At 30.9% G+C, this 18,316-nt stretch overlaps 1 protein-coding gene across 1 annotated transcript in view; it reads left to right on the top strand.

Moving 5' to 3' along the window:
• The window catches only part of TECRL (trans-2,3-enoyl-CoA reductase like), an 86,788-nt gene that overhangs the window by 34,994 nt on the left and 33,478 nt on the right, over positions 1-18,316 (top strand). The window contains exon 3 of the mRNA XM_006218767.3: positions 17,089-17,133. Within this exon, the coding sequence (XP_006218829.2) occupies positions 17,089-17,133 (45 nt within the window). The remainder of the gene's footprint in view (positions 1-17,088; positions 17,134-18,316) is intronic.

Raw genomic sequence — 18,316 nt, 5'->3', positions numbered from 1 at the left:
TGTGCAATGACAGGGTTATTTTCATTCATCTTTCATGACATGCTGATGTTTCCAGAGCCTGATATTATGAGACATTTTTTATAATCCCCAAGTACCAAAATGACTAGGTTAGCATATTTGATCTTGAGCATGTACCTACGTTATAGACACATCAACTATTAGAAGAGATAGTCTATAGCAAATGATTGATTTCCAATTTATATTTGAATATGACACTGTGTTAGGACATTTAAATTTTAAAGGGATATAGATATCTGGACAGTGAGAAAGATCGGCTATCATACTCTAAAATGGAATGCTCTCACAATACAAATTCAGAAAGCACACAAAGAACTAAAACCACTGGCACAAAGTCAAAGATCATCTCCCAAACTTTAAAAAGCATGGCATTTTCTGTTCCTTTTCCCTTTTACTTTTTTTTCTTTCTTTTTAGAAACTTTTGTTTTGTTTTTGACAACTACTGTTTCTGATTAAATGGCATTCAATAGCAGGATTATGGAAATAATGTATGATAAGTAATATAAAAGAGCAAGGCAGCTTATTAAGACATAGCTTGAAGCATTAGTCTCTTTCCTGGGATTTTCTTCCTTAAGGAACTTTTTCAAAAGACTGGGAATGCATCACAGTGGATTTCTATGTAAACAATCTAAAACAAAGCACAGGAGCTTGGAAAATGTTTTATTAACAATGCTTTGTTATTGCAAGAAAATGTCATAAAGTGGGTTATTTGTTCTTACCTGTTTTCTCATCTATCTAGCTGGTTAAAAACATATTTCATTTTTCATGTTTCATAAAACAGGTCATAATCAAATAGTTTACTCAGATCCTGTTATAAATCCCTTGAAAATATAAATAATACTATTGTTAAATTTATATGTGCTAAATTGTAGAACAATATTCTCCCTAATCTGAAAAGATAGTAGTGTGTCAATGTCTCTTTCACGTATGATTTTTTTGTTTGATTTGTATAACCTTTGTTGGCAAAACAACAAATTCAATAAATAAGATTATTTTTGCAAGATAATAATAGCTTCACCTTTCACTATAATAAAATGAATAATGTACAAGGTAAATTTCCAAAAATATAAAAACTTTAGAGTAAAGCATTATCCATCTATTATTAACATTTTCACTAATATTATGCAGATACTTCTCTATGCCTATACACATAATTTCACCTATTTTATACATTATTCAGTAACAGCTTTTTCTGTCAGTACATTTTCTACATACATTTTTATGTCAATAGTTTACATCATCAATATTACTGGAGATTTGCTTTTGCTTGAATAAGCAATACAAACTCTCTGGTGCATATATTAAATTGTTCCCATAAGAAAGTAATATTATGTATATTTATTCAACAATATTTATTGAATGTTGAAAAATATTTACTGAATATTTACCATGTACCATGCACTGATATATTCACTAGGATAATCCATGTTTGTGAACATTAGTCATACTTGAAATCCTAATATGTATTGCAAATTTTTTCTCCTAATTTACAGACTGAAAACTACTTCTGAATGTCTTTTTTTCACCTTTTCTCAATAATACTGAATATTTATGGAGATTAATTTTTCATAATTGATGAGTGGAAAAATATTTTATGTAGTATTAGATTCCATGTATTGGATGACTAGTGAAGTTTATCATACTTTTATTTATGATTTTTTATATTTTTTTATATTACCTGTTTGTGGTCTTCACCCACATATTTGTTTATTTGGATTTTTTATTGCCTTAATGATATATAAGGCCTTCATGAATTAGTCTATAGGCCAGAGACACCTTTTTTAAAATTTTCTTCTGGAAAAATATATCTTTTAAATTTAACTTTGTCAATTACTTATTTTATACTTTCTGTTTTGTGTGGCTTATTTATTCATCCTCCAATTTTTAAAAATGTTAATTTCTGTTTTATTTGCACTCTTGCAAGTAATGATTTTATTTTTTACATATATTGTTTTAATCTCTGGACTATATCCTGGTGTAAGAATGGAGTATAAGATTCTCACCATTTCAATTGTCATCATTTTTATAATTTTAAATTCCTCTCATATATTAACAATAAATATATACAGCTATTTTCTCTCATTTACATATACATTTTCTTTTTTTTAACAACATCTAAATTTTAGAGAATCAATTCTACTTTAAAAATGTCTTCCATGATCATTTATATTGTATAATATTGTCTCTGTTCTTTCACTCATAATTTTGATCAGATAATTTCTTGACATCACTTTCATTTATTTTTAGGGTTCTGTGAAGTTGAATTTAGGTATTTTCAGAAACATAATGTTTTGCAAATATTATAATCTTAATATTTATATAATACAGCTATATTTCATTTTTAATACTTACCAAATATGACCCTGTATAGCACTATTATATTTCCAGCATTTATTTTAATGAGTCCTAGTTCTCTTTCAAAATGGGTTAGAGTAAAATATTCGTAGAATAAAGCCACATTGAAACAGCTTCTAGTCATAGTATCACCTAAATGATTATAGGGTAGTATTACGTGGTATTATATGTATATTCTGTGAATTTTAATATACAGACCTTAAATATGTGTGAGATTTAATCTAGAAAGAATATTTTACATAGACGTATCTATAGTATAATTTTGAAGTTGACTGAGTGGTTATCAAGTAAAATCTGTATATTTTGTCATAATCCACATTACACCATCATCTAGTTAACTGTTAAAATTTAAATCATTAAGTTTTCTTTCACATAAAACTTCACCTACTATAAGATTCATGTTATTCTAGTTTACTACCTCTCATTCGTCTTATGTTTTGTATTTACCTACCCAACCTTTCTCTATTTTCTTTGAAAGCTCTAGAATCTGGCTAAGAGATTTTGCCTTCATTCTAGGCCTTGGCATTACATTAAAAATTACATCTAAAATAATAACCATCCAACATATGCCAGTATCAAAACTACTTGATTTTCTGAATTTTCACTTCCACTCTGCTTTCGCTACTTGCTGCCTTATCCACACCATGAGATTTTTCATTAGTTAGAAGTGAATTCTAATATTAGAAACTCTGCATAAATCACTGGACCATCTACCTTCCAAATATCTCACTCTTTGGCTTCAGGATTTCCAGTTTCTGGAACTCACAAATATACATAATCTCTAGAACACCATCTGTCTTCTGATTTATCATCTAGCTTAACAGTTTATTTTGTACTTTATCAAAACTACTCTCTCACCGATTGATTCGTATCAAATTCTTAGTTCCTCTATGCAGTCCTCTCTCCATATCCTTAGATTTATTATTTTAAGCCCGTTTTTCCTGTATCTTCAAATGCTTCCTCTTCATTCTTTTATCAAGACTATCTCAACTTACAAACCACTTTTAGCAATAGGATCACTCCTCTGATCCATCACTTAGCAGTCACTTCAAAATAGTTTCCATTGTCGGCATGCCAAAGATCTTTCTAAGGCCACTGCCATTTCTTTTTTGCTAAGGCAATGGATCATTTTTAGTCATTTGTAACTTGAACTCTCAACTGCTTTTGACATGGTACCCAGCTCTTCTCTTTGATGGTCTTCCTTTGTTTTGTTTGTTTGTTGTTGTTGTTGTTGTTGTTTGCTTTTGTATTTAACTCTCTGCCCACTTGATTCTAAGATATTATACCTGATTTTTATCTTCTCTGACCTCTCAGTCTCAGACTCTTTTGAGGACTGCTCATCATTCTGAGGCCTCTTAAATATTACTACTACTCAGGTTCTATCTTCAACATTTTCCCCTTTGAATTATATATTTCTTTTTCTCTTTTTGTGTGCTCTAAACAATTCCATGGTTTAGAAAATATCACAAGTGGATGAATGAAATCAAAACTATCTCCTCGGAACTCTCAACTGTATATTAAACAGCCAATGTGGAATCTCAGTATCTTCTATATCTTGCAGACATCTCAGAGCAATTCATTAGTATTTTGACACACAAAGCTCGGGGAATAGATTCAATCTGGAAACATTCAAGGTTTTTCCCAAGTCCCAAAGGATGAAAACTGAAAAGAAGCAATCCTTGGGACAATATATAATAAAACATACTTCATACTGAATCATCTTGCAGTGCAAAAATGTCATTAAAATGCCCAATGGTTTATTGACATGGAAGATTTTCACCTTCTGAACTGTTTATCTGCCTTAGCTGAGAACTGTTTTTGGATTTCTCAGTATTTATAGTAGTTTGATAAGAAGAAGCCATATTCATCCTAGGTGTTTTGTTTATATTTGAAGCTAAAGGGTTCGGAGAATTACAAATTAATGTAAACTTCCCAATCCCAAAACAATTGAAATACCTCAATTATAAGAGCAACTAATCGTGTATGTGTGTATATACAGCCATATTATAAATATATTTATTAAAATTCTTACGCTGTGCGTTACAATGCAATTTTCTGAAAGAGGCCTCTGACTTAAATAAATGACTACTACTAAAAAATATCAATTCTATACTATTGGTATATGTGAAATCTACAAATTACTATAATTCTCAAAATGACAGTTCAAGTTTTTGTAATTAATCTGGATATCTGCAGTAGCTTCCTACTGGATACGTTTGCTCATATATTGACCTGCTCTGGTATCTTACCCTTACTACCTTACTGCCTCTAGCATCAAGTTCAAGCTCCTTAGGACACAGAAGGTCTCCATAATGTCCTTATACTCTTACGTGTATGGGTGTGTGTGTTTATCTTGGTGTCAAAGATAAATATATTTAATATATAATTTGAAGGACAGGGTGGGTAATGCTTCTTTGGTTTTGTTCAACAGCAACTGTATTTTGACTGTGAAATTATTCATACTCTAGTATTTATTTGCTCTATTTGATTCTGTAAATCTATTTAGTTCATTTTTAATTGATAAATAGAATTATATTAGCATAATGTGGAATTTACAATTGTTCATACACATTTTAATGAGCATGATCATTTTGTACCATTGAGGAACAGTAGCTAAATGAAAAGTACCTAACATGAACACATGAAGATGTAGATGATTAGACACTGTATCACAGCATCTATTTCTTACCTGGCTCAATCTGCACATGTGTTCTTTCTTGGAAATATTTATGGTCTGTTTTCCTCTTACCTTTGTTAATTTCAGCAGATACAAATCTTTCTCACAGATATCACATTTTAAAATTAATTCTTAATACTTTTTGGTAATTTGCATGCATAATCTCAGTTAAATCTCAAAACATTAAGAGTTAGGTGACTATGTTATCCTTCTTTTATTTTAATTTTTTCCTAACAGATAAGAAAAATGAGATTCAGAGAGGTAACATGCCCAAGATAAGAAAGACAACTGGTAGATTATAGTCTCAGAATTTTAACCCAGTCAGTGTCCACAGAATTTTCAATTAAGCAGCAACAAAACACTACTCATTATATAGGGAAAAGATTTATTATAAATAAGTAATGTCACATTTAATTAAAACCATGCCAATTCTTCTTAAAAAAACACACATTTCTCTGTGCCAGGCAGTCTTCTAATTACTGCATATATTAAAGTAATAAAAATTATTATAGCTACCTGTTTTCTCGATGCTGTGCAACAGTAAGAAGAAATGTATACTACACATCTTAATATGTACATAAGATAATTTTAGATAAAAACAGGGTAAGGGGGGAAAGTAACTGGGAAGCAATTCTGGGATCTGCTTACTCTTATAGTATTAGGTAAATCAGAGAAGTGATAGTATCAGGGGAAAGACATTCAAAAACTCATATTCATACTCAGAAAATGGAATAGTTGAATATAACAAGGTTTAGTGTTTTCCAGATAGTGAGACAGAGGGAATGTTGGGCAAAGTAGTTAAGACCATTGATTAGCATGTGATTACAGTTATGGAAACTAGAATTGGGCTTAGAGAAAAATTAAAAAGTGGGAGAAATAAGAAACTTATCATAGTGGGAAAATAGTAACATAATTGTTGGGAAGAGCTTGGAGAATCAAAATTTTTTTGAGCTAGAAATACTAACTTAATTAAATATAAAGAAAAGGTAGTGGTGATGAGAACGTAGGATGTTTGAAATATGTGCTTTGGAGGTGATACATTTATTGGTGAGCATGAGACTGAGAAAGAGTGAGAGAGTAGACAGAGAACATTTAGATGAGTAGATCAAGGAACTAAAGGACAGAGAATTTAAGTGATATTAAAGTCACCATGGTAAAGGAGTAGAGGTGGAGAGGATACTTTGACTTAAAAACTCTTCAGTGGTTTAGATGTAAAGATCACTCCATCACAGATAGCAACAGTACAGTCTGGTGATAGGTATCCCAGGAGGAGAATGGAGAACAAATGTTTTGGATTTAATAGCAAGGAGGATTCCTAATATATTTTTAGGTCCACAATTGAGTGAGTTTGGCATAAAGACCAACACCACTTGAAGAAGATGCAGAAAAGTTTTATATTCAACTAAGAAGACAGAGGGATTTTTTTCCCCCTAGTGGAAGTTGTTGATTTAAAAGGTTTTGCTGATGGCAGACTATAAATGCCCTAAAGCACACTGGAGAAGTCTAAGAAGACATAGAGAGGTGGACAGTTCTGACAAGTGGTTGCACAAAGACAAATTAGGAGAAATACCACTGTGATGATGGATGTTCTGGGAGACTTAGACAGCTAATGATCTCTAAAGTAACTGGGCATGTAGGCATGATGATCAATCTCTGTGATCCCTTAGCAGTATAGTGGGTAATTAAGTAAACAAACTGGTTATAAACTTAAACCAGAGAAGATAAAAATAGTTCATTTGTATTCTGTATGCTCTTTTTCTGTCCCATATTTTCTTGCTTTGTGCCTTGTATTTTACTGTGAAATTGGCTTGTTACTTTATGTCTCTTGCTTCCATACTCTTTATTTTATAACTGAGTATTTGTTTATGCAGTTTTTAAATATTCCATTTTTAGAACCATGTCTGTTTTCCTACAGAAGCCTTGCTTTGTGGTTGCTGATTATACAGTGTTGTAACACTCTGTCTTTCTCATTTGAGCACTTTGTAATAGCAAACTCTCTAGCAGATGCATTTTCTTTTCAAGGTCAGCAAAATTATACACATTGGTGCTAGTTTGAGTGCTAAAACTTCTTGTTGTTGTTATTCAGTATGAGATAGGAAATGGTTCTCTCAATTTTTAGACACATAAATACTATCACACATTTTTACTGATTTCTTTGATTCCATTTTAGCCTGATCATTTAATTATGTAGGTGGCATTTGTAAGACTGCAAAGAAATGGTGTGCAGGAAATAAAATGGTTCATTTAGTTCTAGTGAAGTGCTGTAATGAATGAATCATTTCTCACAAATAAAACAACTGCTTCAACAATATTAAATCATCAGAAAGGAAGAGTTCTGTATGATACTTGATGTTTATTTCTTATGAGAAAAGAAACAGAATTCATGTGTCTGTCCTTTTGTTGAGGCTTTTAGGCTTTTATTGTTTAGAAAGAGCATAAAAGTACTAACTAATAAAGCAATATAACCGAAGTGGTAATGCAATGTGCACATGGCATTCTGTAATGCCATAGTATTTCCTATTTAGCATTCCATGGCTTGGTCAATACTTTCTGCCCCTTAATATTGTTTTGTATGCAAGAGAACTTCCCAATTGGAGCAGGGATTTTTGCCAGACAGGAAAGAAGAAAGTTCTGTACATTTTGGGATGCCAGAACAAGGAAAACAGATGGATGTTATAAAGGAAGTTTGGCTTCATAGGTATATAAAATTTTAGTAAAAAATTTTCAAAAATTATTTAAAAGCCTTTTATTCAAATCTGAGATTAATAACCATGTCTACATTCTTCCTAAATTTTACAAGTATTTGAATTTTAAATTCAAATACTTTAAATCCAGAGAATACTTTCCATTTTGGACATTATTGCATTCTAGTATTTTATTTATTCTTGTATATTAACATAAATTATTTTTTATCATTATTACTTTATATAATCAAGTTACGTAAATACACTCCCATTTTATATAAATCATCTACTTATATGTTAATTTATTTGCTCAATATTGTTTAGTTTATTTCACCTCTTATTCCTGGGATAAGTTTTTTTTCTCAAAGTTGATCCTTTAGATATTCATCTAGTAACAGACAGAAAGGGTCTATTGAGCATAAGATTTGTCAGTCAAACTAATAATGTTCTCATTTTACATTAAAAAAATACTCTATTTGGAAACTATTTGGCCAACATCTCTTATTGCTGTCATTTAGAAATCTGTTCTCAGTCCAATTGCCAGTCATTAAAATTTGAAAACATGAAAAAATGTAGAGGTAATTAAAGACTCTGGATATAGTTGAATCTCTCCAGAGAGATTTATTTTTGCTTCCTCAGGCAGTAGGACTGGACTTTTGAAATTACAGAGCACTTGAATCTAAACAGGTATTCAAAATGCAGCTTCATTCCCTGAAAAAAACTGATCTGTTTCTGACTGGCTATTATTTTATAATTGCAATGGAAAGATTGGGCTTTTACTAGGAATTATCCTTCTTTATTGAGCATAAAGTCTGTGTGTTTTTGTGCTTTTTATTCTTTTATTTTTAATTTTTTGAAGAGTTCAGATTTTACTTATTTATTTTTATTTTTTTAACATTTTTATTGATTTATAATCATTTTACAATGTTGTGTCAAATTCCAGTGTAGAGCACAATTTTTCAGTTATACATGAACATATATATATTCATTATCACATTTTTTTCTCTGCAAGCTACCATAAGGTCTTGTATATATTTCCCTGTGCTATACAGTATAATCTTGTTTATCTAGTCTACAATTTTGAAATCCTATCTATCCCTTCCCACCCCTCACCCTCTTGGCAACCACAAGTTTGTATTCTATGTCTATGAGTCTATTTCTGTTTTGTATTTATGCTTTTTTTTTTTTAAGATTCCACATATGAGCGATCTCATATGGTGTTTTTCTTTCTCTTTCTGGTTTACTTCACTTAGAATGACATTCTCCAGGAGCATCCATGTTGCCGCAAATGGCATTATATTGTTGGTTTTTATGGCTGAGTAGTATTCTACTGTATAAATATACCACATCTTCTGTATCCAGTCATCCGTTGATGGACATTTAGGCTGTCTCCATGTCTTGGCTATTGTAAATAGTGCTGCTATAAACATTGGGGTGCAGGTGTCATTTTGAAGTAGGGTTCCTTCTGGATATATGACCAGGAGCGCGATTCCTGGGTCATATGGTGAGTTTATTCCTAGTCTTTTGAGGAATCTCCACACTGTTTTCCACAGTGGCTGCACAAAACTGCATTCCCACCAGCAGTGAAGGAGGGTTCCCCTTTCTCCACAGCCTCTCCAGCATTTGTCATTTGTGTATTTTTGAATGATGGCCATTCTGACTGGTGTGGGGTGATACCTCATTGTAGTTTTGATTTGCATTTCTCTGATAATTAGTGATATTGAGCATTTTTTATGTGCCTATTGATCATTTGCATGTCTTCCTTGGAGAATTGCTTGTTTAGGTCTTCTGCCCATTTTTGGATTGGGTTGTTTGTTTTTTTCTTATTAAGTTGTATGAGCTGCTTATATATTCTGGAGATCAAGCCTTTGTCAGTTTCATTTGCAAAAATTTTTTCCCATTCCATAGGTTGTTTTTGTGCTTTTTATTTATTTTTTTTCTTCAGGCTTGTGAGTCTGTGGAAAATCCTGCTCAGCTGTCTCTTCTAATATAAGCAGATTATCTCTAGGGAAATGTGGCTTAAATTGCTGGACCAAAGCTTTCTGGGCTTCCCTTCCTCCAAAATACTGGCTTCATAATACTTCATCTCCTTATTAACTCTATATGGAGATTTTTATAAAAAAATATTTTGCCATACTTTCTTAGTTGTCCTCAATAGGAAGTGGGGTGGAAAACATAGTTTGCCATTGCAGTTAATGAAATTATTTGCTTATGCCTGTAGATGCCTAATATATGTGATATCATTAATTTTTTCTATGTCTCTTAAATCTGCTATTTTTAGTCTCTTATTCCTTTTAATTTTCTAATTTCTCCTAGCACATTTTCTAATTGACTAATTCTCTCTTCTGCCTGGTCTAATAGGTTATACCATCATTCCATTACACTTTTGTTATCATAAAATTGTTTGATTTTTATAAATTTTATTTGGTATTTTATCAAATAAACTTCTGAATGTTTATAGTGCCAAGCTCTTTTCTCACATTTTTAATTATTTTACATCTTCATTCATCTTTTAATAAATTTAGGTGATAAATTTTATGAGACTCTTTATGTATCTGATGCTCTCTGGACTTAATTGTAGGCTTTGAACATTTGTTGTACTATGCTGCATTTAAATGTCTGTTTTTAAAAAGTACTGATAATTGAGTATATTAATTTAACTTTTCATAGCATAACCATATCTGGGAGGTTTCTTATCAGTGTGAATACACTGAATCATGATCATGGGGCTATAATTTCCACCAAATGCAGTTATTGACTATGAAAGTCACATAACTAATCATCAATAAATACAATCCATCAGTTTTGTTATCTGCTATTTTAATTTTTTTTTAGGGAAATAACCTATTTTCTGCAAAGTTACATTTACTTCAGTGTGTATATTTAAGATACATACACACATATTGGAAGATAAAAGATTCAATGTGTATTTTTACTTTTCCACATATGCTTCTTATCTGAAATTTTCTTCTAATTAGTTATATATTATGGGTTAATGAAGGGTCTGCCCATGGTTTCTCATTTTCATAAAATATTCTCATACTTTTCTAATACTCAATTACCTTAGCCTTCTCTGAATTCCAAATTCTATTAAAAATGACACTGTACAATATGTTATTATTTGCATCATTCTTAGTTGTCAATCATTCTTTCTTTAATTTTTAAACACTGAAGAATAGTAATCATGCCATGTAGATCCCAACAGTGTATTAGTGGGCACTCAGAAGACATTAAATATAGTTTATAATAGAGCAGGGCATTTCAATTCCTACATAAACAAGAAGACAAAGATATATGATCATACATCTGGCAAACTTGTAATAAGCTTCCGTATAGAGTGTCCTCACAGATTAAAGCAATACAAAGGGTGAGATGTCATTTAAACCACTTATAAGTGACATGATTCTTTTTGTCTTTTAAACTTGCTACTGAAATATCTAAATTTTAAAGACATTAATGTGCATAACAAAAATAAGGTAAGATGAAATAAGAAATTACCCCAGTGTTCATAACAGCTTTATTTACAATTGCCAAGGTACAGAAGCAACTTAAGTATTCATCAACAGATGAATGAATAAAGAAGGTGTAGTATCTATACAATGGAATACTCCTTGGCCATAAAAAGGAATGAAGTTTTGCATCTGCCTATCTTAAACAACATGGATGGACTTAGAGAACAAACTGGTGGTTACCAGTGGGGAGATGGAAGTGGGGAGGGGCAATAAAGAGGGAGAGGATTAGGAGGTACAAAACATAATGTATAAATAAGCTACAAGGATATGCTGTACAACACAGGGAATATAGCTAATATTTTATAATAACTCTAAGTGGAGTATAACCTTTAAAACTTGTGAATCACCGTATCGTACACCTATAACAATATTGCATGACTATATTTCAATTAAAAAAAATAAAAAATCTCAGTTATGTCTTAGAAAATCAAGGAATTAAGGAATAAGAGTGGCTAAATATATATTCATTTTTCTTTTTCTTCACTTATTGTTTTCTTTTTACTTCTCTTTGCCATGCTATTTACTGATTGAAAACAATCAGAAACAACATAGGCTTTAGAAAGGTTAGTAAACTGAGAACTGAGAGCCTTGGGTGATAAACCAGGCTTAGCCATTAAATAACTGATTTAATTCAGGCAAATATCTCATCATTGTCAATCTTATCTTTTCCATTGTTCAAATATATGATTAATAGTAGGTATGTTTCAAAGACTTTTACACTATGAATATACTACGGGAAAACAGTGTCTGTTTATTATGCATAATAAGCATTATGCATATTATAAGTAATAGTTCATGCTTATTATGTCAATTATTTAAAAATTTAATTTAGCTTACACAAAGATTAAACATGTATATAGTTAGGATGATTGACAGCCTGATGTAGTTTCTGGTATTCTTTTTTAAATAATATAGAATGAAACGCTTTTTTGAAAAGTGATAGGTAGATATCTTAAAAGTTTTTCAGTTCACCTTCCTACCAAATGGAGGAATTTATTCTACACTATAGTTTAAATATTCACATTACACATGTCTATGAGAGGAAACCACTGGTTAACTACTTTTGATGACATTCTTACCCTGCACAAATACTCTTTCTTCCAATTAACTCTATTAACTTCTTTTAATACTCCTTGTCTTTATCCTACTTAAGTTTTCACTATTTGAAAATTAAATTCATTTTCCCCTAAGTGTTTTTTTCTTATGAAATATATACGATGTTTCAGACTCATCTCATGAAAGACAAATCATCATGCTTTATGTTTCCTCTGAACGGCCCCTTGCCTGTTATCTTTTCTTCAAAGTGTTGTGTCTTGATATATGTTCAAAACTCAGGTCTGATTTAATATAATTCAAGCACAGGAGACTACTACCATTAAATAAATTAAATTATTTTAAATTATTTTATTTCATGCTTGTAGTTTCTTTAATTTATTCACATTACACTCTTGTTTTATTTGCTTGCCTTACAAGATTATCCTGAAATGGGATATTATTTGAAATGCACCTAGCAACTATTAGGCACACAACTGTTTTTCAATTAAATTTATAGTCACTTTGGTTCAATTTAGGAAGTCATTTTAGATTAACTTAAGTTCATTTCATGAGTTGAAGAGATTTTTTAAAATGTCTCTTTTGTATAGGATTTTAATGACCTTCTAATTATGTTATTTGAGCATTTGCATTATTTTATTTTGACATTTTATTTGGTAAGAAGAAAGTTCACTGAAGGTGAAATGCATTGTGCTCATTTTACTGGCAAAACTTCTTTGTCAACTATTGGTGATATCCTTTCTTTAATCATTTTCATGCAGGGAATGTTATCAAGAGATTTTGAATTATATTAACTTTTGGTACACATTTACATTATGCCAGACTTCATTATTCCAGGAGCAATTTTAAAGTATAAATATTTTTTTTGTATTCATGTTTGATTATTCATTCATCCATATAACTTTTTTCCATTTATCTTTTAACCTTAAAATGGATCCACATAGTTATACATACATATAATCCTTTCCTATATCTGAAAAAAGTAAACAATGTATTTATAATATAGTATGTATAAACACATTATATGTAGTTCATTTTTCTTTTCAGTTATTGAAAATAACAATTGGTACACTTTAAATTTATGCTCCATTTATTTTGAGACATTGCTACCTAAAGTTTTTGTTAAAAAGTACCATATTTATTTTCTGAACACTTCAAATGTATTTCCTAATATCTTGTATATATCAATTACTTAGAAAATGTGGACCTACTTTGCTTCTTCCTAAGAACTGTCATCTCCCAGATTAACCTTGACCTTGACTGCAACAATTGTATCTAGTGGCAGGACACAGTGAACAGTTCAAACAATTACTCTTATTTTCTCCTATATTCAGTTCTGGAATCTTGAGGAACTGAACTGAGCCATATAGAAACTTGTAGACCATTGTTTTATCTTTCCTCCACTGAACTATTGAAGAGAGCCAGGTCCGCATAGCATACTTTTCAGAACTATATTCTGTGTCTATTTACTCTTCGTCTCATCTCACCACATCAGCCACAGAGAATCCAAGATACAGACAACAAAAATTCACTATCACTTTCTCCTCAAAAGTCTCCATGGTCCACTATGGCTATTCCATCACATTAATTAAGTGATTTATTTAATTAATCTTTAACTGTTCCTAGAAATTCTCCTTCCTGGTAGGATTGGTGATGAAGAAAATGGTAGGGGTCAGGGGGCAAGATTTACCTGGTGTTTTAAGTGAGGAAGTCAAGTCTAGGTCATGCGAAGAGTACTAATAAATTTTGAAAAATTTCTCCACTATTTTTTCTTCTAAATTTTTCCTCTTTCAGTAATAATATGACACATAGGTTTAGTTAAGTATTTAATACCATATGTAATCAAAAGCTAGCAAAATAATTTTTAGTATCTTCTGACTATACCACACTAAATAATTTAATCTGTGTATGCTTTTTGTCTGTATGTTCTAACTACTAATTGGCTCTATATTTTCATTTACACAAAGATAAAACACATGCCATCAGTAAGTCAATAATAAAACATTTCACTTGACTATTGCTGACATATCACTTCTAAACTTCAATCTCTGAAAGCATGAGTGGTGCATTTAAGTTAAAATTTACACTGTTAGCCAATATCCTATAGAAGGAATTCTAACTGTAATAAAAATGATGGCAATCAATACGTTCTTAGGTTAAAAGAATATAAGAGCAGGTTATCTGGCATATACACTTGATTAAATATGGTTTGCCATATATTTTAGATACTTTATATCCAATGTAATTTATATCATCACCCTGTTCCTTAATCTTTAGAAATTTAAAAACAAATCCTTTTGAAGAAAGAAAATAATCAAACCTTTTGAATCTGTTTTATCTTAGGATTTAATGCAATCACTAATGCCAATTTTTATGTAAAAGTTCTATAATATAAAGCTTTAGGGAATTTTTAAAATATATATAATAGAGATCCATGGATTTCAAGCATTTTTTACTATGATTCAGAATAAGGAATGCATATTAGTCTTGTAAAACACAAATGCATTTATACAATTTAAACTATTGAAATAAAAGTTCAAGAAACAAGAGAAATTCTATCTGTCCACAATTTATTCTAATATGTTGCATCCAGTGCCCTGGCAATCCATTTCTATTCTATCCTATTTTATTCTGTCCTATTCTGTTTATTTTCTATTCAGTTCCTGCATATTATGCTGAGAATAACACTACTCTATTTTTCAACTTACTAATGAGACTAAACTACTAATAACCAGTAATTTAGAAAACATTATCTTATTAAAATAAATATATTTGAATTACATGAAGACATTACTTATTTAGGATATTATTACATAGTGATATGAACACTTCCAATCATCAAGGAAAGAACTCTAAGTCATGACTAGAATATGATAGGAGTCACACAAGTCAAGTTCAACATCTTAGGTAACTTAAGATACTGGCAGAAGCATTAGATGTACTACATAGTCATAATTCAGGTACGAACCAGCTGTCCAAGTTCAATATACTCAGTGTTATTCATACATGCTAAAATCCTCATGAAATATATGTCCTTTTTCCTTTATGAACTGTCTTTTTTTCTCCTGTTCTTCCAGCCTATTCCAGTTCACCCTCAACAAGCACAGAGCATTTCAGAAAATGTATGTTTTGCTCTTTGAAAAGATGACTGAAACTAATCTAAAAGCTTACAGAGCAGTTGATAACACTTTCACTACGGCACAGTGTTCAAAGAGCTCAACTTTTAAATTCCAAGTTTACTTCAGAAATACATTTATAGTTTATCTTTATTGAAAATGTTAGAAGGACATTGGTTATGTCCTGAAAGTGTTTAGAGCTTCTAAATTCTGACTGACCATTGTGTATTCAGACAGTATGGACTCATCAAGCTCACAGACAGATCTATTTGCTTAGAATAATAGAGTTGGCTTTGCACTGGCATTTCTATCAATAAAAGCATCATAAACTGTTATTGAAAATGATGTTTTACATGAATATTATTAAAATGGACAATTTGACAGCTAATACACGCTCACAATAGGTACTCAATGACTACTGTCAAATATAAATGATTTTTCATAAGGTTTGTATTTTCTCCAATATCCATAGTTGGAAACTCAATTAAAACTGTAGAAGTCTCTTTTGTATTCATTTGCATCATATTTTGACAGCAGCTTTTCAATGGGTAATAAAGTTGCTATTTTTAAATACTTTTCAACAAATAATGTTAGCATATATTCCATAACAAATGGCTATATAAATAAAAACAAGTATTAGCAAATAACAAACAAAACATAAATTGTCTTTACCTGCATATATTCTAATTAAAAAATCAAATGTCAGAGTTTGTGTCTTCCTCATTTGCCATAGTATAACTAAATTTTGTTTAGATATAATCCTAAATAGCCTTTAACTTATGATCACGATTTTTGACTTATGGGTCATTTGTCCAAGAGAACTTACATATGTAAGTTGTCTTTTTGCAGTAAATTTAGAAATAATTGATTGCAATAGACCAGTTTATCATATTATCATTACTCTTACTGACATTTTAGAAAGTAATATTTTAAAAATGAAATAACAATTCCTTTGACAATACTCTTCTTTTAATTTATTATTTATCAAGTTAATTTGCTTAAAATTGTATCTCAAAGTTAAGAATTAAATATTCAACAGAGATTTTAAATAATAACAGAATTAATTTCAAGAGAAAATAATTATATTCTGGTAATTGTTAACTAACTTTTTTATTATGTCAGTGCAAATTAAAGATATTTTGATTATCCTATCTAGATAGAATTCTTTGGTAATCTATTCATTCCTAATAGTAGTATAAGTAGAAGATACTAAAGTGATGTTTCTACTATGATCAATATGCCCATAATTTTAAAAGTCAATAGTATGTAGTATTTTGATAGAGAAAATAACCCACTTTCACATGCCAGTATTGAATGAATTTTTAATGAGATCAAAGTTCTCTAGTTTTAAATTAAGATTTTTAAGATTTGTATTGAAGAATAATTTGCAAAGTCATAGGTCACTTTACCTAGATAAATGCCGCAAACTGAATTGTTATCAGTCCCAGGTCAAAAAGCAGAAAATCACCACCCCTAAAGCTCCCGTCATGCTTTCTTCCAGAATCATCCATCAGAGCTTGTCAGCACCCTGCCAAAGGTAACCACTATCTCCATTTCTGACACTAGATAATCAGTTTTATTCATGTCCTAAGATCTAATCTGTCTTCCAATGGAAGCTTTTAAAATGTTTTTACACCTGTGTGGACAATCAAATGTTATTTGTCTTTGAATAGGTCCAAAGTGGTACCCCTCTCGAATCGGACTGCAGCTAGAACGTGGTAAGAACCAACTTCACTGATCTTTTTTTTAATTTAGAATCCCTTTTATGTCATAAATAGCTAATATTTACTTATTACTTCCTAAATGGCAGACATTGTAATAAATGCCTTAAATATATTATCTCATTTGATCGTCCCAACAAGCTAGTGCTCCTCTTTTGTGAGTGGTAAATTTTAGTCTCAAAGAGATAATTTTCACAGATTTACTGTCAGTGTGTACTGGAGGCAGGATGTGAACTAACATCTTCCTGTCTCTAAAGATTTTACTGCTACATTCCTTCATTCCACTGAGTCCTAATTTATTCTCATTGATACAGCCTATCTCCATTTCCTTTTTTTTTTTTTTCTGTTTAAAGGCAGAATAAGGGAGGTAAGGAGGAGCAGAAATAAATGAATTATAGGGAGAAGTATTATATCCATTAATAAACCTTAAGTTTTTTAAAGTGTCAAACTCTATTCTCCATTCAAAAACAATTTTAAATAGACACACTTAAAAATGAGTCCTGCTAAGAATCTTATTATTGACATTGCATCAACTTGACCTTAAATTTGGACTTGTTAAATAAAAGCTGTGGGTAAAATGTAAATTGTGGAAGGCTATTCAGTTCGTGTTCCTAACTGTAAATCTATAAGAAGCATCTGTGAAGGAATTTCAGTCTCTAAATTTTTCCATATAGTCGTGAACTGCATTTTATTTTTCTGGTGCTTTTGCTAATATTCAGGCTATTTCTCAAATATCACATTCACTTAAGGACAAATGATGATCTTCTTGGATCTAAGATGTTGTGCTGTTTTCATTGCTATCTTAAACAGTCCATCTTTCTCTGAGATCTCTATGCTGAAAAGACAGGAATCCATGGCATTCTTGTAAGTCACACTTTGTTGATGGTGTCAAATTCTTCCAAGCTCGAGTGTTCAAGATAAATTCCTATCTTACTAGTGTTTAAAGAAGAAGAATCATTGTCTTGTTTATTTTTGCCTCTGCAGGGCATAGTATGTGCCAGGCACATAAATGCCTTTCAACACATGGATGTTGAAAAAACATAAAGTGAAATAGTGGTACTGTTTTCTGAACTTGACTCTTACAATACCGAAAACAGAATGCCACAGGCATCGATGTTAAGTGAAATCTCAATTTGAAGGACACTATTAGAGACTGGGGAATTTCTGTTAGTTTAACCTT

This window comes from Vicugna pacos, chromosome 2, assembly GCF_048564905.1.
Source record: "Vicugna pacos chromosome 2, VicPac4, whole genome shotgun sequence".
NCBI classification, from domain to species: Eukaryota; Metazoa; Chordata; class Mammalia; order Artiodactyla; family Camelidae; genus Vicugna; species Vicugna pacos.
Note: the sequence above shows the minus strand (reverse complement) of the source record. Positions and strands in the feature narration are given on the sequence as shown.